Below are 25,848 nucleotides of genomic sequence, written 5' to 3'. Positions count from 1 at the left end.
TTACATTATCCGAACAAAACATTTACTTTATTCATATCTCTTTTATATGCTGCAGGTCAAAGTGAAAATGAATAGACAGAAAACAATACAACAATTTTTGCACTCAGAGGCCTCACAAACTAACCAAGGTGAAGAACACATCAAGAACCAAGAATATATCAACATGTTATCTGAAGGTTTAAGTGGTATATCTACATCTGACCAGCCTGAAGCACAAATACAGCTACCTACTGAAGAAATAGTGTCTCCAAAACCTAAAGACAGTTTCCGATGTTTGTCGGTCAAAGTGTTCCCATTTACTGAAGTTACAAAAGATGGCTACTGGTGCACCTCTTGCAAAAAAGCTTACGAAGAAGGAAAGCTTCCCAATGCTATAATTGGTAAAAGTGGAGGAGCTTGGTTTGTCAAACTGATCAGCAAAGCCAATGCTGACAAACTACGTGAAAAGGCGGCAGACTTGATTCTTAAAAATCTACAACAGTGACTTCTAGATTCTACTCAACCTCTATGTAGCGTTTACAGATGCCTGTCCTATAAAACACCAACCGTTGAGTGGAGTGAGGCTGCCATGTGATCAGGACAGAATAGAGAATTTGAACACAGAGTGGAATATCATACGACGAATGAATGATTTGACTTCAACTTTTTTATCATCACTAGTGGCTCAACCCAATCTTTGTGATCTGTTTCCTGGGATGAAAGAAGTAGGAATTCATCTCTTGCTACTCGCAGTCACAACAGCTACAGTTGAGCGTTCTTTTTCATCATTGAATAGAATTTTGTGTTCTGAAAGAAGTCGCCTTCTGCCTGATCATGTGAATGAACTAATGAGCATATCAATTGAAGGAATGGAAGTACCGGACACAAGAGAAGCCACCAAAGATGAACGCATTGCATTCAAGAAGTTCATTAACAGAGTTGTGCAAAATTATAACAAGAAACCAAGAAGGATGTAGACGTAGTGCTTCATAGAAGGCTTGAGTAGCTAACTTTAATTTGTGTGATGATTTAAAAACATGAGTTAAATCTAATAAAATGGTCATGAAACATTTTTCAGTTTTTACTATGATGCCATATAGCCCACCTTCAACCTCACAGTCTCACCCCTCATCAGCCCTGACATCGACCCCCCGTAAATTCAAACACCCCCCCCCTAATTTCAATTCTTGGGGAAACCACTGTACTTCAGCTAGAACCTAAGGCTACTTGCCACATGATTAAATTCTTATCTTCACCTATTGCTTAATCCTGCAAAGTGATGAGCACTCTAGCAAAGTACTTATGCACATACTTAACTATATGCATAGGAGTAGTCCTGTTGATGTCAATTATTGTTCATTTAAAAATAAGCAAATGATTATGCACTTTGTTGACTCAGGGACAGAGTGCTCACCACTTTACAGAATCCAGTCTGTATCACAAACAACTCCACTGCAGACAGGAACAGATGCAGTCAGATTTTAGCCATTTTTCTTCAAAACAGTAAAGTGTATGCAAAAAAAGAAAAAATAGATTATTAGAATTGACATGTCATATTTTTACAAAGTTCATACTCAATTTTACTGAATTCAATACAACTTTGTGATTATATCTACTACTGTATGTTGAAAAAACGTACATTGCTGGTAAAACACTGAACAATATGTAAAATATGTAATTATGTAAAATATTCACCAGAAACTCAAGTGGAATATTTTTCCTTTAGAACTCAAACTGCAATGCATGACAATAATAACTTTCTCTGTAAGAAGAAACTATTTCACAGTAATAATTATGGTACGCAGTGTATATATGCATGACGATTGCACTGTATTCAAAGTCTGAAATGATCGTGTACTAATGAAAAACACTGAAGTGTAGTTTACCAATGTTTTATAAAAATGACTGTAAGTTGGAGTATGTATATTACTCTGCTGCCACATCTTCAATCTTCAAATCATCTGCACAAAAGAAGAAATCATACATGAATTTCTTGAAGGCCAATAATATTCACAAGTATAAATGAAAAAAGTAGTAACTGATTGTGATACACAATCTTCCTGAACACTAATAAGGCCAAAGAAAGCTGGGAATAAGAGCAGTCACTCATGCACATCTACTGATTGGACTCTCAAAATTGAGAAATATCAACTTTTGATGTACATGCCTGCATCTGTGGATAAGTTCGGCTTCTGTTTATCCCAATGGGCATCACATGTGCATCCAAGGGTATTTGACCATCTGCCTTTACCAGTTCTCGAGGGGAAGTAGCGACTTTACTCACCTTTCAATGATAACTGTAATCACTGTTCTCTTAATGTAAGCGCTTTTTTAGCTCTGAAAGTAATTTTGCATCATAGATCTCCATGTTATAATGTACTTGAAATTAAAACTCATACTGTTTTGGAAATAAACACCTAGCTTTACATTTCTGAATTATTTGAAAGTGTAACATTATCCACTACTTAACTTAAACCACCATAGAAGATGTTCAAGCTCATGAGCTAGATAGAGGTCTGAAATTTCAAAGAAGAAAATAGAGCTCCAGTGACAGCTCTTTCCAGGTGAAAAGCTATCTCAAGAAATAGGCATCCAGAAGATAATCAGTATAAAGAGTTTGAGCAAGATAGCTAGTCACAGATGTATTTTAATAATTATTAGAAGATTTATGGTACAAAAAACTTACATTATTTAATGATGTACACTCTCTCTGCAAAAGATTAATAATATAAAGAGAAATAAGTCTGGTATTATGTGACTGTAATCAATGTTAGGTGTTTTCTTTTTAATGCAGTTGTGAAGGTACCTGTGTATTTATTTAGAAAGTCAGGTTTTTTTTCCATCACATGATCCTAGCAAACACTCCGCCTCCCGAACACCACCATTTCCCTGAAACCATTGACTTTAATGGAATTACTGTCAGCTGACCAGGATGAGGGCAGTCTAGCCTAGTGGTGGGAGCAGGCATCAGGAATCAAGGACCAAGATCAGAGCCGGAGTCAGTAGTCAGAAACCAGAGCCAAAGGTCAAACTCAGGAACTGGAGCAAGAAGGGTAGCAAGCAAGAAGGGATTCAAGGCAGGGACAGGACAGAGGAAAGGCTGAGTGCAAGGTAGAGGCAGCAGGAACAAAGTAACACAGACACAGACACAATTGTGGGCATAAGCACTGAGCAGCCAATAAGCTGCTGCTGGTTTAAGAGCCAGCCTACTGCCTCCTGCAGGTGGCGTGACCAATCAGGCAGCCTGCTACAGGCCGGATGTCTGGATGAGGCTGCCTGGAGACTAGCTCTGCTGCAGGCCCTGATTCCTGACAGTTACTCAGAATTTACACAGTCATATGAGAAAGCAGAATTTGGCCCATTTAGTTAATCTTTAACTTTCCTACAGACCTGAAGACAACATTCTTCTTTTTCATCAATTCTAGCAGCAGGGGCCCTATGCATAAAGAAGTCAAATCCAGCCAGTTCTGGTTAGTTGCCTGTTTTCTTGCTTTACCTAACACTCTATGCACTCACTGAAAAAGTGCAATAACAAATTCTCGATTTTGTGCCATAAATGACAATGGATGCTTGAGTATTAAGATCTGATAATTACCTGCAAGTCTGTTAACTGGACTCTTTTTAATAGTACTAAATGTGTAAATCTTGCTAGGATTCTTCACTCTTCTTACAATGAAATTGTGTTTTTTAGGGAACTAAGTGATGCGGGAAGTTATGGCATCTCTTGAAGTTAAACATCTTCATTTACTTTTTTGATCATGAGAGACAGTGAGGTGAAACAAGGTTCAACATTTCCATCTGAAAGCTAAATAAATGGATGACACCTCAAATTCCCGCAGGGAGTTTAAACTACCAAATTTTAATAAAATTTCTCTGTGTGTCTATATTGCCTTCTAAATTGAAAGGGATTAATAAACCAACCTTATAACAAAAGGCCAAATTCTTGGTTGATCAACTGTAACTCCAAGCTTCGTGCCTGCATCTCGGGGGGCAGAATTTATCAGACACATTTCTCTATGAGATGACATTCTGTTTTACTGTTTTCTTCCAGATATTGAAGGATCTCAAGTATTTATGATATAGTTTAAGATTTTCTTTGCATTCTACAGATCAAAACTTGCTCCATGTCTTAACTCTTGGGGGATATAAATTGACATTGATGTAACTGATTATTCCTCAGCACAGAGTACTTCTAAAATATCACAGTAAGCACTAAAATACCACAGTAAGATATTGTAGAAGTCCTGGATCGCTGCAGTCTGTATTTCTGCCTGCTTCAAGGGAGCTGATACTATAAGATACCTAGCATGTAAGATTCACTTGCCTGACAAAACAAGAAGGTCCACTGCAAATATTAAGGAACAGGTCAAAAACAGACAAGAACCCCTAAATATTTAAATAGAGATGAAGAAATATGAACAACTTCTGAGTTTTTCATTCTGTTTGCGGGATACTGTACAATATCTACTTCAGAAAGTGAATCTACAGGAATATATGTCAATGCTCTAGAGTACATCCATTCTCCAAAGGACTGTATTTTCTTAAATAATTTAAAGAAAAAAGATGTGATGCAAAAGCTCAAAAAGACAATTTTTAAGAACTTGGATAAGCTTTTCCCTTCCCAAATATGCTAAGATAAAATAGACTTTCTTGCCTCCTGAGCTCTGAAAGTCTCAGTGAACATCCCAAACTAGATCTTATAAGAGAAATTTTATCTCTGACAAAAAATACAGCCTTCAATAGAAACGCTTGAGAGGTACAAATGTAAATACCAAAGGCCAGTGCACATACCTTCTTCCAGAAGGTCTACAGGCCAATGCCCATGCTCTCCTGGCCTTGTAGGAAAGAGTAGAAACACTGCTAACTTTCTAAATTGTCTAAGTCCAAACCATTATCAAGGATTTTTGAATAAGTATCTTCCACAAAAACCCTATCTTTTAGAAAAGCATAATTACCACATACTAAACTTCCACAATACTAGGAATTATAGTCATACTACATTAGCAGTATAGTACATTGCTAACTATATTAGGATTTTTTCATTGAAATTTATATATGTGTGTGCAAAAATATTAATGAGTCATGATAAATCTATTTTTTCTATCTTAGAGGGCAATGGATAACTAGAATCATAGAATATCAGAGTTGGAAGGGACCTCAAGAGGTCATCTAGTCCAACCCCCTGCTCAAAGCAGGACCAATTCCCAGCTAAATCATCCCAGCCAGGGCTTTGTCAAGCCGGGCCTTAAAAACCTCCAAGGAAGGAGACTCCACCACCTCCCTAGGTAACGCATTCCAGTGTTTCACCACCCTCCTAGTGAAATAGTTTTTCCTGATATCCAACCTGGACCTCCCCCACTGCAGCTTGAGACCATTGCTCCTTGTTCTGTCATCTGCCACCACTGAGAACAGCCGAGCTCCATCCTCTTTGGAACCCCCCTTCAGGTAGTTGAAGGCTGCTATCAAATCCCCCCTCATTCTTCTCTTCTGGAGACTAAACAATCCCAGTTCTCTCAGCCTCTCCTCATAAGTCATGTGCTCCAGACCCCTAATCATTTTTGTTGCCCTCCGCTGGACTCTTTCCAATTTTTCCACATCCTTCTTGTAGTGTGGGGACCAAAACTGGACACAGTATTCCAGATGAGGCCTCACCAATGTCGAATAAAGGGGAACGATCACGTTCCTCGATCTGCTGGCAATGCCCCTACTTATACAGCCCAAAATGCCGTTAGCCTTCTTGGCAACAAGAGCACACTGTTGACTCATATCCAGCTTCTCGTCCACTGTGACCCCTAGGTCCTTTTCAGCAGAACTGCTACCTAGCCATTCGGTCCCTAGTCTGTAGCAGTGCATGGGATTCTTCCGTCCTAAGTGCAGGACTCTGCACTTGTCCTTGTTGAACCTCATCAGGTTTTTTTCTGCCCAATCCTCTAATTTGTCTAGGTCCCTCTGTATCCGATCCCTACCCTCTAGTGTATCTACCACGCCTCCTAGTTTAGTGTCATCTGCAAACTTGCTGAGAGTGCAGTCCACACCATCCTCCAGATCATTAATAAAGATATTAAACAAAACCGGCCCCAGGACCGACCCTTGGGGCACTCCACTTGAAACCGGCTGCCAACTAGACATGGAGCCATTGATCACTACCCGTTGAGCCCGACGATCTAGCCAGCTTTCTATCCACCTTACAGTCCATTCATCCAGCCCATACTTCTTTAACTTGGTGGCAAGAATACTGTGGGAGACAGTATCAAAAGCTTTGCTAAAGTCAAGAAATAACACATCCACTGCTTTCCCCTCATCCACAGAGCCAGTTATCTCATCATAGAAGGCAATTAGGTTAGTCAGGCACGACTTCCCCTTCGTGAATCCATGCTGACTGTTCCTGATCACTTTCCTCTCCTCTAAATGTTTCATAATTGATTCCTTGAGGACCTGCTCCATGATTTTTCCAGGGACTGAGGTGAGGCTGACTGGCCTGTAGTTCCCCGGATCCTCCTTCTTCCCTTTTTTAAAGATGGGCACTACATTAGCCTTTTTCCAGTCATCTGGGACCTCCCCCGATCGCCATGAGTTTTCAAAAATAATGGCTAATGGCTCTGCAATCTCACCCGCCAACTCCTTTAGCACCCTCGGATGCAGCGCATCCGGCCCCATGGACTTGTGCACGTCCAGTTTTTCTAAATAGTCCCGAACCACTTCTTTCTCCACAGAGGGTTGGCCACCTTCTCCCCATGCTGTACTGCCCAGTGCAGCAATCTGGGAGCTGACCTTGTGCGTGAAGACAGAGGCAAAAAAATCATTGAGTACATTAGCTTTTTCCACATCCTCGGTCACTAGGTTGCCTCCCTCATTCAGTAAGGGGCCCACACTTTCCTTGATTTTCTTCTTGTTGCTAACATACCTGAAGAAACCCTTCTTGTTACTCTTAACATCTCTTGCTAACTGCAACTCCAAGTGTGATTTGGCCTTCCTGATTTCACTCCTGCACGCCTGAGCAATATTTTTATACTCCTCCCTGGTCATTTGTCCAATCTTCCACTCCTTATAAGCCTCTTTTTTGCGTTTAAGATCAGCAAGGATTACACTGTTTAGCCAAGCTGGTCGCCTGCCATATTTACTATTCTTTCTACACATCGGGATGGTTTGTTCCTGCAACCTCAATAAGGATTCTTTAAAATACAGCCAGCTCTCCTGGACCCCTTTGCCCTTCATGTTATTCTCCCAGGGGATCCTGCCCATCTGTTCCCTGAGGGAGTCAAAGTCTGCTTTTCTGAAGTCCAGGGTCCGTATTCTGCTGCTCTCCTTTCTTCCTTGTGTCAGGATCCTGAACTCGACCATCTCATGGTCACTGCCTCCCAGGTTCCCATCCACTTTTGCTTCCCCTACTAGTTCTTCCCTGTTTGTGAGCAGCAGGTCAAGAAAAGCTTTGCCCCTAGTTGGTTCCTCCAGCACTTGCACCAGGAAATTGTCCCCTACACTTGTCAACTCATGCATAATGGACCAAATCTTGGACTTAAATAGCTTTGTTGGATGGCGTTCAATCCAGCTGCAAGGTCCAGCTTGAATTGTGTCACCTACTCAGATTCTCAGAAGTCAAATGTCCCAAAGAATAGTCCATGATTCTAAACCCCAGGCCTGAGTATTCGCTTTATTACACCAGCTTTACACTGGCATAACACCATTCACTTAAACAGTTACACTGAAGTAAAACCAGAGTAATAGAGTGAAGCATCAAGCTCCCACATCCAAACTGCTACATATGATGTTCCAGAGGTGTTTTGAGATGATATCAGAGAAGAGTATGCTAGCATTGAGAGAGAGGCTGGCTTCCTCCTCAGCTGAGCAAGAACTGGGGAAACTGCATGATGGCCAGCAGAGGCTCTGAAATAAAGCTATCAGCCATTCCCATAGTAGTTCGGGGCATGTAAACATGCCTGACCTGTCTACAACCATGGCCATTAAGGTCTTACCCCTTGGATTTGTGGCTATGTGGCTAACCAGTGAAGTGGTCTGGTAGAATTTTTCACTATGTTTCCTATTTCCAAAAAAGTAAAACATACAATTATCTTTAGTGTGGTTCTTATATTAGGCGCAGTTTAAATATGTATACACAACATGATGCCACTATGGGGATGGCTCTTTTAAAAATAATTTAAAAAAAACAACCCTGGAGCTTGGAATAAAGGATTAAGAAATCTGTTTAAATAAATATGGGTTGAAACTTTGAAAAGAAATGTATTAGCCAGAGACTGGAATCCACTGGAGTCTCCAAGGGTTTAATTCCTACATTAGTCAAAATAATTTATCACATCTAGCTACTGGAGTAATACTGGGCTCATCAATATAATATTGAATAATTTCACAATCCTCAAAGGTTATGAACTTCCAGTCATGGCCATGTACAAATGTTATAGCTACACATGATTTGTCTTTGCAGGAATCACTTTAGTCCTTTGGATAAATAATGGGATCTTCTCTTTAATGTTATATATATATATAATCAATAATAAACTGACAAAAATAATTAAAATACCTCACATTTATTTCTGAATTTTAAGTTCTACATGTATTTTAATGTCAGAATGGCACATCTGAAATACCCTCTATTGGCCTCAATTTATGGGGAACTGGAAAATGGATGAAAACTGATATTATAAATGTCTGAATTTTTTTTTATACTTCCTTTCATTCTGCCCTACAGATCATCAGCTTTTCATGAGCCATATCCACTTGTTCCAATTACCTGACCAGAACCAATCTGAGGAGTCTAAGGCCTGGTCTACACTGGGGGAGGCAGGGGGGGGTAGTGGTGAGCTAAATTGATCTAAGTTACGCAACTTCAGCTACGAAAATAGCGTAGCTGAAGTCGATGTACTTAGAGCTACTTACCGCAGTGAAGACAACTGCTGACGCTCCCCCATCGACTCCGCCTACACTTCTTGTTCCGGTGGAGTACTGCAGTTGACAGGAGAGCGCTCGACTTACTGCGTCTTCACTAGATGCAATAAATCAACCCCTGCTGGATCGATCGCTCCGGAGGTAAGTGTTCACATGCCCAAAGACTCATGTGACAGTAGGTAAATGTGAAGTGGCTTTTCATTATGAAAAACTGAACCACAAAAGTTTGGGCAGAAAAATCTCTGCTACTTACCTACTTTCTTTCAAAGTATTTGATAAACAAAACAGGTTGGTAAATAACTATGTGCATTTAAACTTTACATATTTTAAAGTGTATATAGCTGAATATTATTCAACAATTAAAGAAACAAAGAATAAATATATCAGACAATGTTGTGCTGACATAGTGAACTATCATGACACAAAGACCCTTATATTATTATTAAGGCTACGTTTTAATCATGGGTAATTTTAGTAAAAGTCATGGACAGGTCACGAGCAGTAAACAAAAATTCATGGCCCGTGACTTGTCCATGACTCTTACTATATACCCCTGACTAAAACTGGGTGGGGGGCGTGCCTTGGGAGGGTGGCCCTGGGGGTGCCGTGAGTGCTGGGGGGGATGGCCCAGGGGGCACTGTGGGTACTGGGGAGGGGGATGCGGCTTGCAGCCATCACAGGTGTTGGGGAGTCATGGCCCCGGGGATACCTCAGGTGCTGGGGCGGGGGGTGTGGTTGGTGGGCCTGGAGCAGGCTCCCTACCCGGCTCCTGGGAAGCGGTGGCCCCAGCTCCTAGTTCCACGTGCTGCCTCCACTCCGCCCCAAGCCCCAGTTCTACAGCTCCCATTGGCTGGGAACTGCAGCCAATGAGAGCTGCAGGGGTGGTGCCTGTGGGCGGAGTCAGCACATTAAGCTAGGAGCTGAGGGAGGAGAGTTGCTGTCACCCTTCCAGGGAGCTCCCCCACCTCGGGTAAGCAACACCCTGCACCCCAATCCCTAGTCCTGAGCCCTGCCCACACTCAAACTCCTACTGCTGGGGGGGTCGGGCCGAGACTGCCCCAGCAGCGGCCAATGCGCCTGACCCAGGGGCTGCTCAAGCTGCTCAGGCAGTCCCTGGGCCAGACGCAATAGCCACTGTAGAAGTCATAGAGGTGACAGAAAGTCACAGAATCCGTGACTTGGTGACCTCCATGACAAACATGAAGCCTTAATTATTATGTAATAAATCTAACAAAGTAATTCTATAGACTTCAACGCTTTAGCATGTGATATTCTACATGGGAAAATTACTTACCAGGTGTTTGTTTTGTTATGTTCTCCTCTTTTCCCTACTCTGCAAGAAAGATACCTCAAATTATGCTAGTATGGCTCCAATGTCCTATCAGGAAGCAGAAACTAAGTGAAATTGCTAGTCTCACAACCCTATATAAGATAACAGTTCATCTGCAAATTTTGTCACCTCAGTGTTTACCCCTTTTTCCAGATCATTTGTGACTATCTTGAACAGCGCTGGTCCCAGTACAAATCTCTGGGAGAAAACAACAATTTACTCCTTCCATTCTGAAAACTGTCCATTTAATCCTACCCTTTCTTTCCTATCTTTTAACCAGTTACCAATCCAGGAGAGGACCTACTCTCTGAAAATCCAAGTTCACTCTATCCACTGGATCAACCTTGTCCACATGTTTGTTGACCCCCCCACCCCAAAGAATTCTAATAGATTCGTGTGGAACAATGTCTCTTTACAAAAGCTGTGTTGACTCTTATCCAACAAATCGCGTTCATCTATGTGATCATTCTGTTCTTGAAACTTTGTAAAGAAGGCTATTTGCTTCTTGACTTGTCATCTCTGTTTTGTCCTTCTCTGATCTCTTCTCTCTGTCATCTTTACACCTGTCATTATCATATTTCTTTTGAGAAGGAAAGGGGAGAAAGATCTTGCAGAGTTGTCTCTCCATGCTTCCAGGATGAGGTGGTAAGAGAAGACTGGGGTGTGGTAAGCAGGGTCATCTATCTGCAGGCTCAGTTTTTGACAGTCTTTCTTACCTCCTCATTCCTGATATGTGGAGTGATAACAGTATAAAGTGAGGCATCATTTTTACAGAATGGGGGAAGCAGAATAATGTGCAATCAAATCAACCATTATAATCAGAGCTCAAAAATGCTACTGCAATAAGGAGGTGCAACGGTGCTCTGCTAAGTTATACCTGAATCCAAATTTGGAAGTGATTAGATATATAATGACAATAATTAGTAAACGATGAAGTCTAATTTAGTAAATTAAAGAGGATTTTGTTAAATTACAATATAACCAAACTATCTCGATTTATCACAGACTCTGTAACATTAACAATGTTTTACCAATCTGATGCAATTTTAACCTAGCAATAATGTATAGATATGTGCCTAGCTGATTTATTAAAACACAATTCTTTTTTTAAAAAAAGAGGGGTGACTCACACAGCTATTAGGCTAAAAATCTGAATTTGGATTTTTATTAAAATATCATAATACAAACATTTTGCATCAGTAAAAGAAATTAGAAATGTGGACACACCTAAAATTTTATAGTAATATATAGTCTCTATTTAACTCTGCACTGGGTGATATGTACAAGTCTGTCTTTACTGAATGTAAACAACAAAAACCAATATATAGAATACCAATATGTATATTTAGTATACTTTTAGACCATGTGCATGCTGTCAGCATACAGGGTTGAAGTGCTGTAAGCAATTCGGATTAATTTTTCTTATATTTAGATCATGATATCATTTTATTTTATTTTTTAAGTATGGAGCTTGTCATATCAGAGAAACAACTCAATAGATACATGTTGGGACTCGTGTGAATTAGCCTGGAAACTAGTATGAGAATATATGTTCTCCAGAAACAGACAGGAAGTCAAGATGAAGAAAAGAACCTACAGGTTTTACTATTATAAAAAATATTCCATGTGTATCTAGCATTATTTTCCCGTTGACAGTATTAATTACAATCAATACTATCAAGTATCAGGATGAAGCCATGTTAGTCTGTATCCACAAAAACAACAAGGAGTCCGGTAGCACCTTAAAGACTATTTATTTGGGCATACGCTTTCATGGGTAAAAAACCTCACTTCTTCAGCTGCATGGAGTGAAAGTTACAGATGCAGGCATTATACACATGAAGAGAAGGGAGTACTCTTTGATACTATTGATAGTATAATCAATATAATAAGATTCCAGGATTGTCACTCTGAAGCGATAGAAACAGCTACATGCATGATTGAGGGCTCTTTTTGTTCAGAATACCACCAGGTTGAATCCTCACTGGGTTTTGCAATCTGTTACCATCAATTTTTAAGTTCTCAGCCATTTTGACTTTATGAATGATACCCATGTGACAGCATGGGCTTTCAGCTACTAGTATTTCATAAAACTATTAATTTGGGGGGGGAGGGGGAATTACATCAGAGCAAGAATTTTGAAAAACAGTTTGCGTGTGTTATTTTTGGCATGGTTTTATGCTTTATAAAAGTACTTTGTTGCCCCACCACTATAATTGTACTGCATTAGTGAATACCTTTGGTGAGAACCTGCTTCTTTTGTTCATCTTAATCAAAAGCCTATTCTAAATGGTTGTTAAGAGCCTCACCTCCTCTGGTCTGCAATGGTATGCTGGGAATGTCAGCTTCTGTGGATAGCTCATTGTTCATGCTGATGCAATAAAATAGTTCATCCAAGAAAGAGGGTTTTTTCAATCTTTTTGCACTGAGTGCTCTTGACATAAAGTAACCTTCAGTATTATTCTTATTCTCCATCTCCTGTGAACTTTCTAGGTCATCAGGTTCTTCTATTTGGGCCACAGAATCATGATTTGATGAATGACTAATGGCCAAAGCTTTACTGAGATAGTAGCCACAGGTTTCACTCTCTGCACTTTCACATATACTTTTATCTTCAATACCAGCCCTCTCCTGAGCTGTTAACATTCCCACACTACGGGCTTCATCTAACAGTTTGGATAGGGTAGACCTGGAGAGCAGGGTGGAGTCCTGAGTTGCGTAACAAGAGGGACTTATTCCATCAGAAAGAGATTCCTGTAATTCTGGCACGGTAACATTGCTTATTGTTCTTGGGAACTGCATACATTCTTCCAGAAGAGTCACCAGCTGCTCTTCAGAGAGACAAGGTAGTTCTTCAGGCTGGAAAGAACAAGCAAAAATTTCTTCCTGTCAAAATATAACAATTAATAAAACCATCACAAAAGAGTTTGGCAGACACAAAAGAATGAATAGGACTCTTGAAAATTGATGATATTATTTTGGGGGTTTCCTGAGTTTAAATATGCTTATATGTAATTACACTACTTATTCAACCGTTCCAAAAGGTGTGAGATAGATTAGACACTGAAACTTGTTAAGGAGGCCTGCTGTACACCAGGCACTTAATGGAGAGGCCTTTCATTTCACCTACACTCTCACACAAGACTTCATATTATTAAAGATAAAAGCACAGTTGTTTACTTACTAAGTTAAACAGTTTAGTGACTTTTTAAAAATATAATATTTCCTTGTTGATTTCAGGGTTCTAGTCTCTTTCAATTATCAAGAGAAACAGAATACATAGCTGAAAGATACATAGTAATTTGGATGATATATTTGGAGCTCTTACACCCAGGTATCCCTTTTTCAGTCAATTTCTTATACTAACAATGAGGGGGCAGTTACATTAGACAGGGCTTATGATGCACAAGTTCAGTCATCACAACCTTTAATGCTCCTGTGTAACAGAGCAGAGCAACACCACACAATGGTGTAAGGCAGGTACTGAAGAAGACTATCTTTTCCAGCTGAAAATACAGGGGGTTTATTAGGTAGCCAAAGTGTAGATACTCAAAGAGCAATTTGGCCAGAGTATCAGGGGTAACAAAATATTACTTTTACAAAAAGTATAAGTTTTTTTTTTTGTTTTTTGTTTTTTTTTTTTAAGATCACAATTGATCAGGGCCTCAGTTTTACCTGACATCCAAACATGATGGGCCAGATGATCAACTGATTATTTCAATACAGCTACACCAATGTATACTACCTGGAGATCTGGCCCACTACAAAACCTCCAACACCACAAACCATGCTGGAGCATTGATCCAGCACTGACTCAGAGAACAGTGCCACCTACCAGCATCAGCACCATTTCCTGCAGTACCTGGCTTTTTTCTACAGGACTCTTATCCAAGTATTGACCTAGCATGACACTGCTTACTTTATGTGATGTGATGAGATCACAGCCCAAAGGGGCATAGTTGCATGGATTACATGTTAAAACTGCTCATTCATGTTTATGAATCGGAATAGCCTTCAGTCAAGAAGAAATGAATACTTCTTTGTTAAATATGTTTAAGGTATTAAAAGTTTCAAGTTGACTCTACAAATCAACAAGTTAGAGATCAGGGGTCGCTTCCAGTCATCACTCTACAGTGAGTGAGTTTTCAAATCTTAGTGTCCTTTAAAATATCAAATAGATAAAAAGGAAGTGAAAAAGCCTGCATTATCAAGCCACCACCAGTTACTGAATGATAGGCAGCATGAACTGAGTTTCTTTGCAGTGGTGCACAGAATCAACAGCAATGATGATGGCTGGGAAAATGCTTTTAAAAGAACAAAAGCCCATCTAAGATCCCACATCAGTAGCAGTTATAGGTAAAAAAATGTTTCTAGCTAACCTAAAAGGTAAAAATCAGACATGAAAAAGAATCAGGAAGCTCAACTGATTGTGTGGCAATCTAATGATGTCAGAAAAAAATATTGTTCAAAGCAACAATCACTTGAGTTACAATTTATACATATGGATTTCTAATATATTAACACACTAATGAAAACAAAGATTATATAACGCTTTAGTACTAAGCAAGAGTATTAATACTTGCAAAGTCTTGTTTACAAATCTGCTGGGTGTTAATGCATAGTAATTATTAATAACTCCAGTCCAGAGGATGATAAATATTATGTACAATTATAATACCATTATATAATTCAACAATATGCCCTCACCTAGAATATTGTATTCAGTTAGTCTCATTTTTGAAAGGAGTTAACAGAATTAGAAGGGGCTCAGAGATACTCCTCCATGACCACATGACTGTCTCCATCCTGTGCAGGGGCTCTACCTCTGAGGCCTTTGTCATCCGAACTGGCGTAAAACAAGGCTGTGTACTGACACCCACCCTTTTCTCCATTTTCTTAGCAGCTATGAAAACATTAATCCAAGACAGTCTACCACAGGCCATTGGCATCCAATATCGGATTGACGGCAACCTTTTCAACCTCTCTCATCTCCGTGCCAGAACTAAAGTAATATCGGCAACAATAACCAAACTCCAGTACGCAGATAATTGTGCTGGAGTTGCACACTCAAAGGATGATCTTCAAACAGCCCTTAATTGCTTCTCTGAAGCTTACAAAAGCCTACTGATAACACTGAACATCAGCAAAAAAAAAAAAGTTCTCCACCATCCAATCCCTGGTCAATCATCAGACCCAGCCAGGAAGATCTATATGGACAAAGAAGAACTGGAAAATGTAGAATACTTTGCCTATCTTGGCAGCCATCCCTCATGGAGGGCAGACATAGACGTTGAGATTCAGCAAAGAATTCCCTGTGCCAGCCTTGCCTTTGGCAGACTGTCTCGCCGGGTGTTCAACAATCACAACATCAGAATACATACTAGACTTTAAGTTTATAAAGCGGTGGTAATCCCAATTTTCCTCTACGGCTGTGAGACTTGCGTGACCTATAAAAAACATCTGAAAAACCTGGAACTCCAGCACCAGCACTTTCTTTGAAAGATCCTCAACATAAAGTGGGAGGATTATCGCACTAATGTCAGTGTCCTCACAGAGGCCAACATCTTCTGTGTTAAGGCCCTAATTATCCAGCACCAGCTGAGATGGAGCATGCCTGATGTACACTTACCAAAATAACCGCTGTACACTCAATTCACCAAAGGAGAAAGGAAACGGGAAGGCCAAAAGAAACGCTTTAAAGACGCCCTCAAAATAAACATCAAGAGATGTGGCATCGACACCACATGCTGGGAGACAGCAGCCCAGGATAGGGATAACTGGTGAAGACTTGTCAGAGAGGGAACGTCCACTAGAGGAAAATCACCTTGCCCTGCTCGCAGAAAAATGCCAGAAAAGAAAGGAAAGACAACTGTCATGCAGCAATCATGGCCCAACCCTGTCTTCCAACACCACCTGCAATGTCTGCCAATGAGCCTATGGCTCAAAAATCAGACTCCTCAGTCACCAAAGGACCCATGAAAAATAAAACCTGTGAAAGAGATCATCTTCAACCTCAAGGGATCGCCAACAAACGACAGTTGAGTTAGTATCAGTAATTAAAAGGTAAAAAAAAAATTACAAGGATGTTGTAATTATCCCCAAAACAAACATTAGAAACTCAGAAAATGTTGAGTTAAGGTTAGTCCTAAAAGAAATCCAAAAATGTTAAGGTATAGAAATGCACAGTGAAGGCATGCAAACAACCTTAATTCTGGCCTTAAGTGATGACATATTGTAATTTTATAGTTATGATAGTGGCATAATAGAGTTTGCAAACACAGATTAAATTAAACGGATTTTTAAAGACATTTGATGTTTAATCGTTTTCTCATCATGGTTTCACTGTATGGACTCACATCTTCCCTGAGGGCAACTTGGTTTTACTCCAGTTGAGAACAATGGGAGAAGGCAGCCATTTAACTAAAAGGCTGTTTACTGTTGTTGTTGTTGTTTTTTAAAGAACAGCGCTAATTGTCTGTATTATAGGTAGAATTTTATTTTGGTGAACATAAAGAATGGTAATTACATGAAGAGTCAATCTAAAGAATAATGAGAGAATTTAGTTTTCATTAGCTAACTAGATCCTGGACCAAGTTATGGCCCTGGTATATCATTTTCTCATACTTTTAGGTTTTCATAACAGTGAAGAAAATCTTTATTAGCAGGGAATGGAGCCAGAGACTCCTGTAACTAACCCAAAATTACAGGAGAAATCAATTTGAACTCAGGACTTTAACTCCCACCTCTAAGCACAATCTACTAGCCCATGCTGTCTCTCTAAGCTTCTTGTAATAGTGCTTTAACTTGCAGGGCAAATTTTTTTGCAAGTACTTTTTATTTAAAAGGTAACTCTTGAGCATTTAAAGATATAGTGATATCATATCATGTGACAATTAACACACTACAACTAAGAAATATGTATTATTTCTGTCTTTTTAATCCACAGTGCCACTTATATGGGAATTACTTTTAGTGATTACATGACAATCTGCAGAAGTATGTAAATACTAACATAAGGAATTACACTGTGTTTACAAGGAACAGCATACTCTAGTTACCATGTAACTAAAGAGGTGTTATTAGTTAAAAATAAACACTTTAATGTACAGGGTTCTACAGCAAATATTTTTAAAATGTGCACCTATGTTTTGTATACAAAGCTGCTAATTGCACATGTAAATGAGAAACTACAGCCCAGATCCTCAAAGGTATTTAGGCAACTAACTCCAATTAGGTTTCAGAGGGGTTGCCGTGTTAGTCTGTATCAGCAAAAACAATGAGGTGTCCTTGTGGCACCTTAAAGACTAACAAATTTATTTGGGCATAAGCTTTTGTGGGCTATAACCCACTTAATCAGATGCATGGAGTGTCATGTGCTGTATATTTATACCTGCTTATTGTATTTTTCACTCAATACATCTGATGAAATGGGTTATAGCCCACGAAAGCTTATGCCCAAATAAATGTGTTAGTCTCTAAGGTGCCACAAGGACTCCTCGTGGTTTTAATTCCAATTAAAATCAATGGCAATTAGGTGCCTAAATATCTTTGAAGATCTGAGTCTAAAAGCACATTTTCCAGTTTGTCATTGTGTACTTTTCCATTGTATATGTAACTGTCCTTCCTACATGTGAAACAGCATTTGTAGGATGGGTGCCTATAGTTATGGTTGTGTGCCATTATCTGTTGTGTGCATACACCAATGTGTTCCAACGTGAGTTAAATTGTGAATGCATATTTCCCTTTGTACATGTTGGCCTCTAGATTTTGAAGATTTGACTCTAAATCTCACTTAATCTGCTATTATTTATATATTTCCATTCAGAATAAAATATTTTTGTTGAAAGGCTGACAAATTCAGTTAAACAGCTGCCTTTGGACACAGTTTGTCTGTATTTCTATCTTTTCATGGGGTCTGATTTCACATTATTGCTTGTTCCCATACCATAGAAAATATCTGAGAATTCTCGAGCTACAGTAAGATTTTTAGTAAATGGAGAACAGATACTGAATAATCTACTGCAAAATTAATAGATTGTTCAGTAATGTGGGGAAGGCATAGAAGTGCAGTGAATGTTTAGAAAAAACTACATAAATTATTTTTTTTTTTTTAAAGATTTTGGTTTCCCGCCTAACAAAAGTGGAGCTGAGTTACCCTGTGCCATTTCATTTATTCAGGTGTGAGGGTTTCTGGTTTTTGAGTATCTTGAAGTCTGATCTTGAGTTATAAAAATATTAATCTACGAATGAATGCTTATAATTGTGAAGGTTTGCTTTTCTAGCTGGTTTCAAAAAGCATAGAGAAATGGGAATATTTTCTATCAAAAAGTATTCAAAAACTTAAAGCAAAGACTCGCATGAGTAATGCAATCCTCTAATTATTTATCCAAAATCAAGTTGCGTGTTCATTAGCGAAACTGATTTACTTCCTGACAAGGAGTATTTGTGTAGGGTTGCCAACAAGAAAATAGGACAAGAGAGGAGAAATCCCAGGAAAGGTTTAAGACAGTTCTTGATGTGTTAAATCTTCTATGCAAGAAACTGTTCCTGGCCAAAGAAAAAAAGCAAGCAATTTAGAGAAAAGAACAGGGTTATGTCTGTAGAGTTTCGGACAGTCAGGTAGTTATGGAACAAACTTTCATATCAGTGAAGAAAATGTTTCACCCAAACATAACAATAACAGAAATATTTTCATTTTTTTTTTTTTACAAAATGTAAAAATATATTTTTTTTGTTTGGATTTAAACATTGTCCTACTGCATTTGCAACCAGTCTGTGGTGTATGTAGTAGTACGTGACAACCAGAATGTGAAACTGGTCATACAAAAATGTGGAACTCAGTCTAATTTTAATTATCCATTTGAATTAACTGCAAATAAAAAACCACCAGCATCTATGATAAGAAGTAAATTAGTTTTGACATTTTAGACCAAATTTAGACCAGCTCCCAGTTAAACAAGTGCAAGTCTAGTGAACACTTTACAGAGAAAAAGACGACAAGTGGATTGCATTCATTAAATTTTGGACCTTAATGGTGAGTCGCTAGAATATAAAAGTCAAATTTAGCAAATGCTGGTAATATCAGCACTTCTAACTGAAATGTCCTGGAATTACAAATTGATTTTGTATGTGGCAGCCCATTTCTGCTGGTAGCATGCCAAAATAACAACTGAACATGAACACTCAAAGGCCGGGCTCAAGGTGGACAACATGTGCTGGGAATATCTAGGAACTTCTCCAACAGCTATAGAAGGTGAGCAGAAGGCGAAGAGAGCCAGGATGGGCTCCTGCCAATCACACTACAGATCTAGTATGTAGCCCCAGCAGAGCATCTAACACTCCAGGGGCACCACACGGAGCAGGAGCTGGAGGACTGAGGAGAGGGAACAAATACTGTATGAATTATCTATGTTGACATAAACAAGAACAATTATGCGTTGCCAGTTATTCTTGTGGTGAATGGTTTCATCCAGGTTAATGAATTTTTAGATAAGTTAGAGGTAGACAAGTCAGCAAGGCTGATAAAATTCATCCTTTGGTATTTAAGGAACTAGCTGAAGCAATCTCGGAACTGTTCACAATTATCTTTGAGAACCCATAGAGGACGGGGGAAGTGCCAGAAAACTGGAGAAGGGCAAACATAGTACCTATCTTTAAAAAGGTGAACAAAGTGGACCCGGGACATTATAGATCAGTCAGCCTAACTTTGATATCTAAAAAGATATTGAAACAAATGATTAATCAATCAATCTGTAAGCATCTAGAGGATAATAGGGTGATAGTGAATAGCCAGCATAGATTTATCAAGAACAAATCATGCCAAACCAACCTAATTCCCTTCTCTGACAAGGTTACTGGCTTACTGGAATGGGGAAAGCAGCAGACATGGTGTATCTTGATTTTAGTAAGGTTCTTTACACAGTCCCACATGGCATTCTCGTGAGCAAACTAGGGAAAGATCTCAATAAAATTACTGTAAGTACTGTGACAGGGTCAGGCCAGATGGCTACAGGAGGGTGATCGAAGGTAGATACATTAGCCCCAGATTAAGCAGGTCCCCTTTCCCCTGAATAAAATAATGGGCTTTTCCAGAACAATCAGGAAGTTGCTGGAACCAATTATGGCAGGCAGGCTAATTAGGACACCTGGAGCCAGTTAAGCTGCTAGGATCAATTAGGACAGGCAGGCTAATCAGAGCACCTGGTTTAAAAAGGACCTCACTCCAGTTAGTGAGTGTGCGTGTGAGGAGCTGGGAGCAAGAAGCGCATTGAGAGTGAGAAGGTGTACTGCTGGATGACTGAGGAGTACAAGCATCAACAGACATCAGGAGGAAGGTCCTGCAGTGAGCACAAAGAAGGTGTTGGGAGGAGGCCATGGGGAAGTAGCCCAGGAAGTTGTAGCTGTCACACAGCTGTTACAGGAAACCCTGTAGACAGCTGCGATCCACAGGGCCCTGGGTTGGAACCTGGAGTAGAGAGCAGGTCCGGGTTCCCCCCATCCTCCCAACTCCCTATTTGATACAAGAGGAGTTGACCTGGATTGTGGGTCCCACCAGAGGGAAAGGTCCCTGGCCTGTCCCCCGACCCACTAGGTGGGTCAGCAGAAACTACGGGGATTGTTCTCCAATCTTTCTCCATGCTGGCCAGTGATGAGGTTAGCTGAGTGAATGGCAGGTTTGAGCCACTAGCAAAAGTGGCCAAACTGAGGGCTGCAGTGAATCTGAGGTGAGCAAATCCGCCAATAAGCACAGGACCCACCAAGGCAGAGGAAGAACTTTGTCACTGTATGTACATAACTGGTTGAAAGATACTAAAAGAGAAGTTATCAATGGTCATTGTCAAACTGTGAGAATGGATCTAGTGGGGTCCTGCAGGGATCAGTCCTAGGTCTGGTACTATTCAATATTTTCATTAATGATTTGGATAATGGAGTAGAGCAGGGTTTCTCAAACTTCATTGCATTGTGACCCCCTTCTAACAACAAGAAATACTACACGATCCCAGGAAGGGGGACCGAAGCCTAAGCCCTAGGGGGGTGCCAAAGCTTGAGGGCTTCAGCCCTGCGTGGGGGGCTCAGACTTTGGCTTCAGTCCTGAACCCCAGCAAGTCTAACAGCAGCCCTGGCAACCCCATTAAAATGGGGTACCGACTCACAATTTGAGAACTGGTGTAGTAGAGAGTATGTTTATAAAATCTGCAGATGACACCAAGCTGGGAGGGGTTGCAAGCACTTTGGAGGACTGGATTGGAATTCAAAATGACCTTTACAAATTAGAGAACTGGTCTGAACTCAACAAGGTAAAATTCAATAAAGACAAGTTCAAAGTACTTCACTTAGGAAGGAAAAAATCAAAAACACAACTACAAAATGGGAAATAATAGCTAGATGGTAATACTGCAGAAAAGGAGCTGGGGTTTATAGTGCATCACAAATTGAGTAAGAGTCAACAATGTGATGCAGTTTCAAAAAAGGTTACTATCATTCTCGGGTGAATTAACAAGAGTGACGTATGTAAGACACAGGAGGTAATTGTCCTGTTCTACTTGGCATAGGTGCCGACTCCATGGGTTCCCCAGGGCTGGAGCACTCATGGAAAAAAATTAGCTCTCCTCCCTCCCCTACTCCCATCCGCCGGCGGCCCCCACTGATCAACTCCTCTCCCTCCTTCCCAGTGTCTTTTGCATGCCACCATCAGCTGTTCAGCAGCATGCAGAAGGTGCTGGGAGGCAGGGCCGGCTTTAGGGCGATTCACATGATTCCCCCTAACAGGGCCCCGCAACGTCCCTAAGGACCCTCCGCCGATGTAGAGCCGCCGCCGAAGTCCCGCTGCTGTCTTTGGCGGCAGCTCGATTACTGCTGCAGAAGAAGGACCCTCCACCGACGTGCTGCCAAAGGCACCGGCAGCCAACTGAGCTGCCGCCGAAGTCCTGCCGCAGTCTTCGGTGGCAGCTCTTTCGAATCGGGCCCTGCAGTGCCTAAAGACGACCCTGCTGGGAGGGAGGGAGGGGGGAGGAGGAACAGGGACAGGGCGTGCTCGGGGGAGGCAGCAGAAAGAGGTGGGGCAGTGTCTTGGGGGAAGTGGGATTAGGGCCTGGTGCTGAACGGGGGTTGAGCATCCCCAGAGAAAATTAGAAGCCAGCGCCTGTGCTACTCAGCACTGGTGAAGCCTCAGCTGGAGTACTGTGTTCAGTTCTTGATATCACAATTTAGGAAAGATGTGGACAAATTGGAGAGAGTGCAGAGGAAAGCAACAAAAATGAGAAAAGGTTTAGAAAACCTGACCAATGAGGGAAGGTTGATTAAAAAAATTGTGCATGTTTAGTCTTGAGAAAAGAAGACTGGGGGGTGGGGCGGAACCTGTTAAGTCTTCAAATAAAGACTATTATAAAGAGAACTGTGATCAACTGTTCTCCATGTCCACTGAAAGCAGGACAAGAAATAATTGACAATCTGCAGCAAGGGAGATTTAGGTTAGATATTAGGGAAAACTTTCTAACTATAATGGTAGTTAAGTTCTGGAATAGGCTTCCAAGAGAGGCTGTGGAATTGCAGGCTTTTAAGAACAGTTTGAACAAACACCTGTCAGGGATGGTCCAGGGTATTTGGTCCTGCCTCAGTGCAGGGAGCTGGACTTGCCGACTTTTTGAGGTCCTTTCCAGCCCTACACTTCTATGATTTTATAGTGCTTTTGTACATTTTAAAGCTCCTAGATAGGATCATATGAAGTTAATTTTAGAATCTTGAGTTAGGTAAAGTGTAGACGACTAAGAGGTACATGAACAGGGTGGTGGCCTAATTCCTCTGAGGTCAAGGGGGATTAGTAATTTCTCATCTGTTTATGGGGCCTCCGAGTTAGTCAGGGATGATGGGGCTCACCTATCTGATTGGGGAGCTGACATATTTTTGGCCAGCATTAAAGAAGATGTCAGTAAATGTCTAGGACCCTGGCCAGCAATGGGGGGAGGCCAGCCAAACTAATTGCTGGCTCTCCCTTGAGGTAAATGTCCAGTGCAGGTATTCCATAGAGAATGGATACAGACAGAATGGATAGGTAAAGGATTTTAAGGAGGTACTTTTTAAAGGAGCAGAGAAAAAGGAAGGGGATTGACTCCTTGCTGTACCAGTCATTGGAGCCCCTAACACTTTATGACCCCCCTTAACCCTCCTAAGAGAGGGAGAGGGTGGCAGGATCTGAGCAGCGAGTTGGCTGGGATCAGAATGGAAAAGGGGGAGGGCTAATGGCAGCCCCTGAGTATATGGAAATATATATGGAATTACCTGAACTGTACAATTTTTAATCAGCTGAGTACTACCAGATATTTAAAAATAAAGTTGTGGCCTAATTAAAACCACATCCAGTCCCTCCTGTCCTTCTTCCAGCATAGCTGGACAATGACCCTGTCATCTACTCACAAATTTGGGACAGGTGGTCAGTACTGAAATCAGAGCAAAGAGGCTGCTCTTAGTGTCCATTCAAGCACTAGCTTTGGAAATTCTATTTAGAGAAGTCTGAATAACAGGGGGAAAAGATGGGAATATACTTACATTAAATGTATTGTTTATATGAAACCACATCAGCACTTTAATACCTGGGTGTGACAGGGTTGTAGCTCACCGTTGTGGCGCCTCCTCCTGGTCGTCTTGGGGAATTGGCTCGAACCAGTAGGGCGCCCCTTCGGGTGGCGTCTAGCCTGTCGTTCCACCTGCGTTGGGGCCGCGGACTTGCGTCGCCCTCCAAGTACGGAGTCCTCTTTCGGAGCACTGCCCTCCGACAGTGCCCCTTGTCCACTCACACCCCCTTCCGGGGGAGGTGTGTTAAACAACAGTCCCACACCCTCAAGTCCGATCCTCACAATCCAGGACCTGGTGTGGTTCTGACCGGCTGCTCCCTGCGGTCTGTGGCTGTGCGCAGGGTAGCACAGCAAACAAAGGGGGAAAAAGGGGGGGGGGGGAACTCAGGCCCGCCCACTACTCTGAGTCCCGGTCCAGAGGCCCTCGAGTGACAGTCTCACTGTCTTCCTTCTCCTTACTCCTCTGACTATCCCTCTGGACCGCTTCCCCAACGGCCCTTCGCTACGCTAGGCCTCCTCCTCCCAGGCCTGCCGCCTAGCAGGCTATGGAGTAGGGCCTTCTCCCACTCTCAGGCTGGCCTGCACTGCGCTGTCCGAGGTGCTGGCCTCCTAGCTCTGGAGACAGACCTTCCCCTCTGAAGGCCTGGGACAGACTGACTGCTCCTGCTCTGGGCAGTCTCTTATATGGCTGAGGCGGGCCCTGATTGGCTGGCCCCAATCTGTCTTCTGATTGGCCCTCTGTAAGCCCTTCCCTGATTGGTTGGGCGGCTGCGCAGGCGCCTAGACCTGCTGCAGCCCACCCTCTCTGAGTGTGGGCAATCGCCCCACCACACTGGGATTATATAGAAAGTTGATACAATATAATATTTGTATATATAAAAAAAAATATTTTATGGTTAACTGTACACTTTTAGGAGGCTCAATACTTGGAATCAACAGTAAATTCTTAGGATGACACTAAATTCCAGTTCTTCTAATTTTCATTGTCCTCACTGTAATGTACTTACAAAACCTCATTAAACAGACAAAACATTTACAGAGATACTATTTTAATAACATATAAATGCATCATTCATATTATTCAGAATATAGAAACCACATACTAGACAAGGCAAAATGATCTATGAAGTCTGGTTCCTATTATAATTGGAAAAGCTCCAACTGTTCTTGCTAATTTTTAATAGGGCACTGAATCACATTCAATTGCTAGGCTTTTTACTGCTAATGGTCCAAGAAACTAATTCCTAGCCTGGAGTCCTGGATGCCTGTTAATGACCTTTCCAGCAGGAATCTATTTATGTGTGCAGCTAGTTCTCCTGACCCCAGTTGCCTTTCTCTACCTGAGGGTCTTTTGTGTTTAGCTGAATTCCTCAGAGGCATGAGTCTATAGGATAAATCTTACTGCATGTGGTAGGAATGCACACTTGTACTTATTTTGTGTACAGACCTGCTGTGACTCTGGGCTTACAAGTTCAAAGCATTAGGAATGTTTTCAATTTCTATACAATAATGGAGACAGACTACTAAATGCATTCTCTATATTAGAAAAAAAGACACAAAGGAATATTTAAGCCTTTTTGTTTTGTGATGTGATATATTTTTGTTGTTCACCTTGGAGGTACTACAGTTAACTGCTGTGACTATGTCTCTGAAGTTGTTCAGTTTGATTCCTTAAAATTGTTGGAGATGTATTTTATCTGTAATACAATGTCAAATGTACGGTTTGTAATCTGTTCTGAAATAATCTTCTCCCTTCCTGCTGAAAGGAATCCATTACAAGAGTGCAATAACCTACTGAAACAACAATCTGGCTTTTGACATATCAGCACTGGTATCATTTGGAAGTTTTAAATAGTTATTTACTAAATGATAAATAGCACTTTAAGTGCATAGCTGTACCATATCACCGACAAGGCAATCCTTGCCCTGTACCTTTCCATTTAGCATTTCACACCAACACGCCCTATCAACAGCCAGGCAATGCCATACATTACCCTCCCTCCTCAATAATCACACATTTGTCAGTCAACACCACTCAGTAGGATATTTGTTTAATACATTACATAC

At 41.0% G+C, this 25,848-nt stretch overlaps 1 protein-coding gene across 2 annotated transcripts in view; it reads right to left on the bottom strand.

Moving 5' to 3' along the window:
* The window catches only part of FSIP1 (fibrous sheath interacting protein 1), a 161,559-nt gene continuing 135,711 nt past the window's right edge, over positions 1 to 25,848 (bottom strand). Inside the window, exons 10-11 of one of the 2 annotated variants that reach the window (XM_054026976.1) lie at positions 12,520 to 13,069; positions 1 to 1,940 (exon numbers count right to left, since the gene is read on the bottom strand). In XM_054026976.1, the coding sequence (XP_053882951.1) occupies positions 1,906 to 1,940; positions 12,520 to 13,069 (585 nt within the window). In that variant the 3' untranslated portion in view covers positions 1 to 1,905. The remainder of the gene's footprint in view (positions 1,941 to 12,519; positions 13,070 to 25,848) is intronic. The other variant, XM_054026972.1, reaches the window with a different exon arrangement.

The sequence above is a fragment of the Malaclemys terrapin genome, chromosome 4, assembly GCF_027887155.1.
Source record: "Malaclemys terrapin pileata isolate rMalTer1 chromosome 4, rMalTer1.hap1, whole genome shotgun sequence".
Classification (NCBI taxonomy): domain Eukaryota; kingdom Metazoa; phylum Chordata; order Testudines; family Emydidae; genus Malaclemys; species Malaclemys terrapin.
The sequence above is the reverse complement of the archived record's forward strand: the minus strand, read 5'-3'. Positions and strand labels throughout refer to the sequence as shown.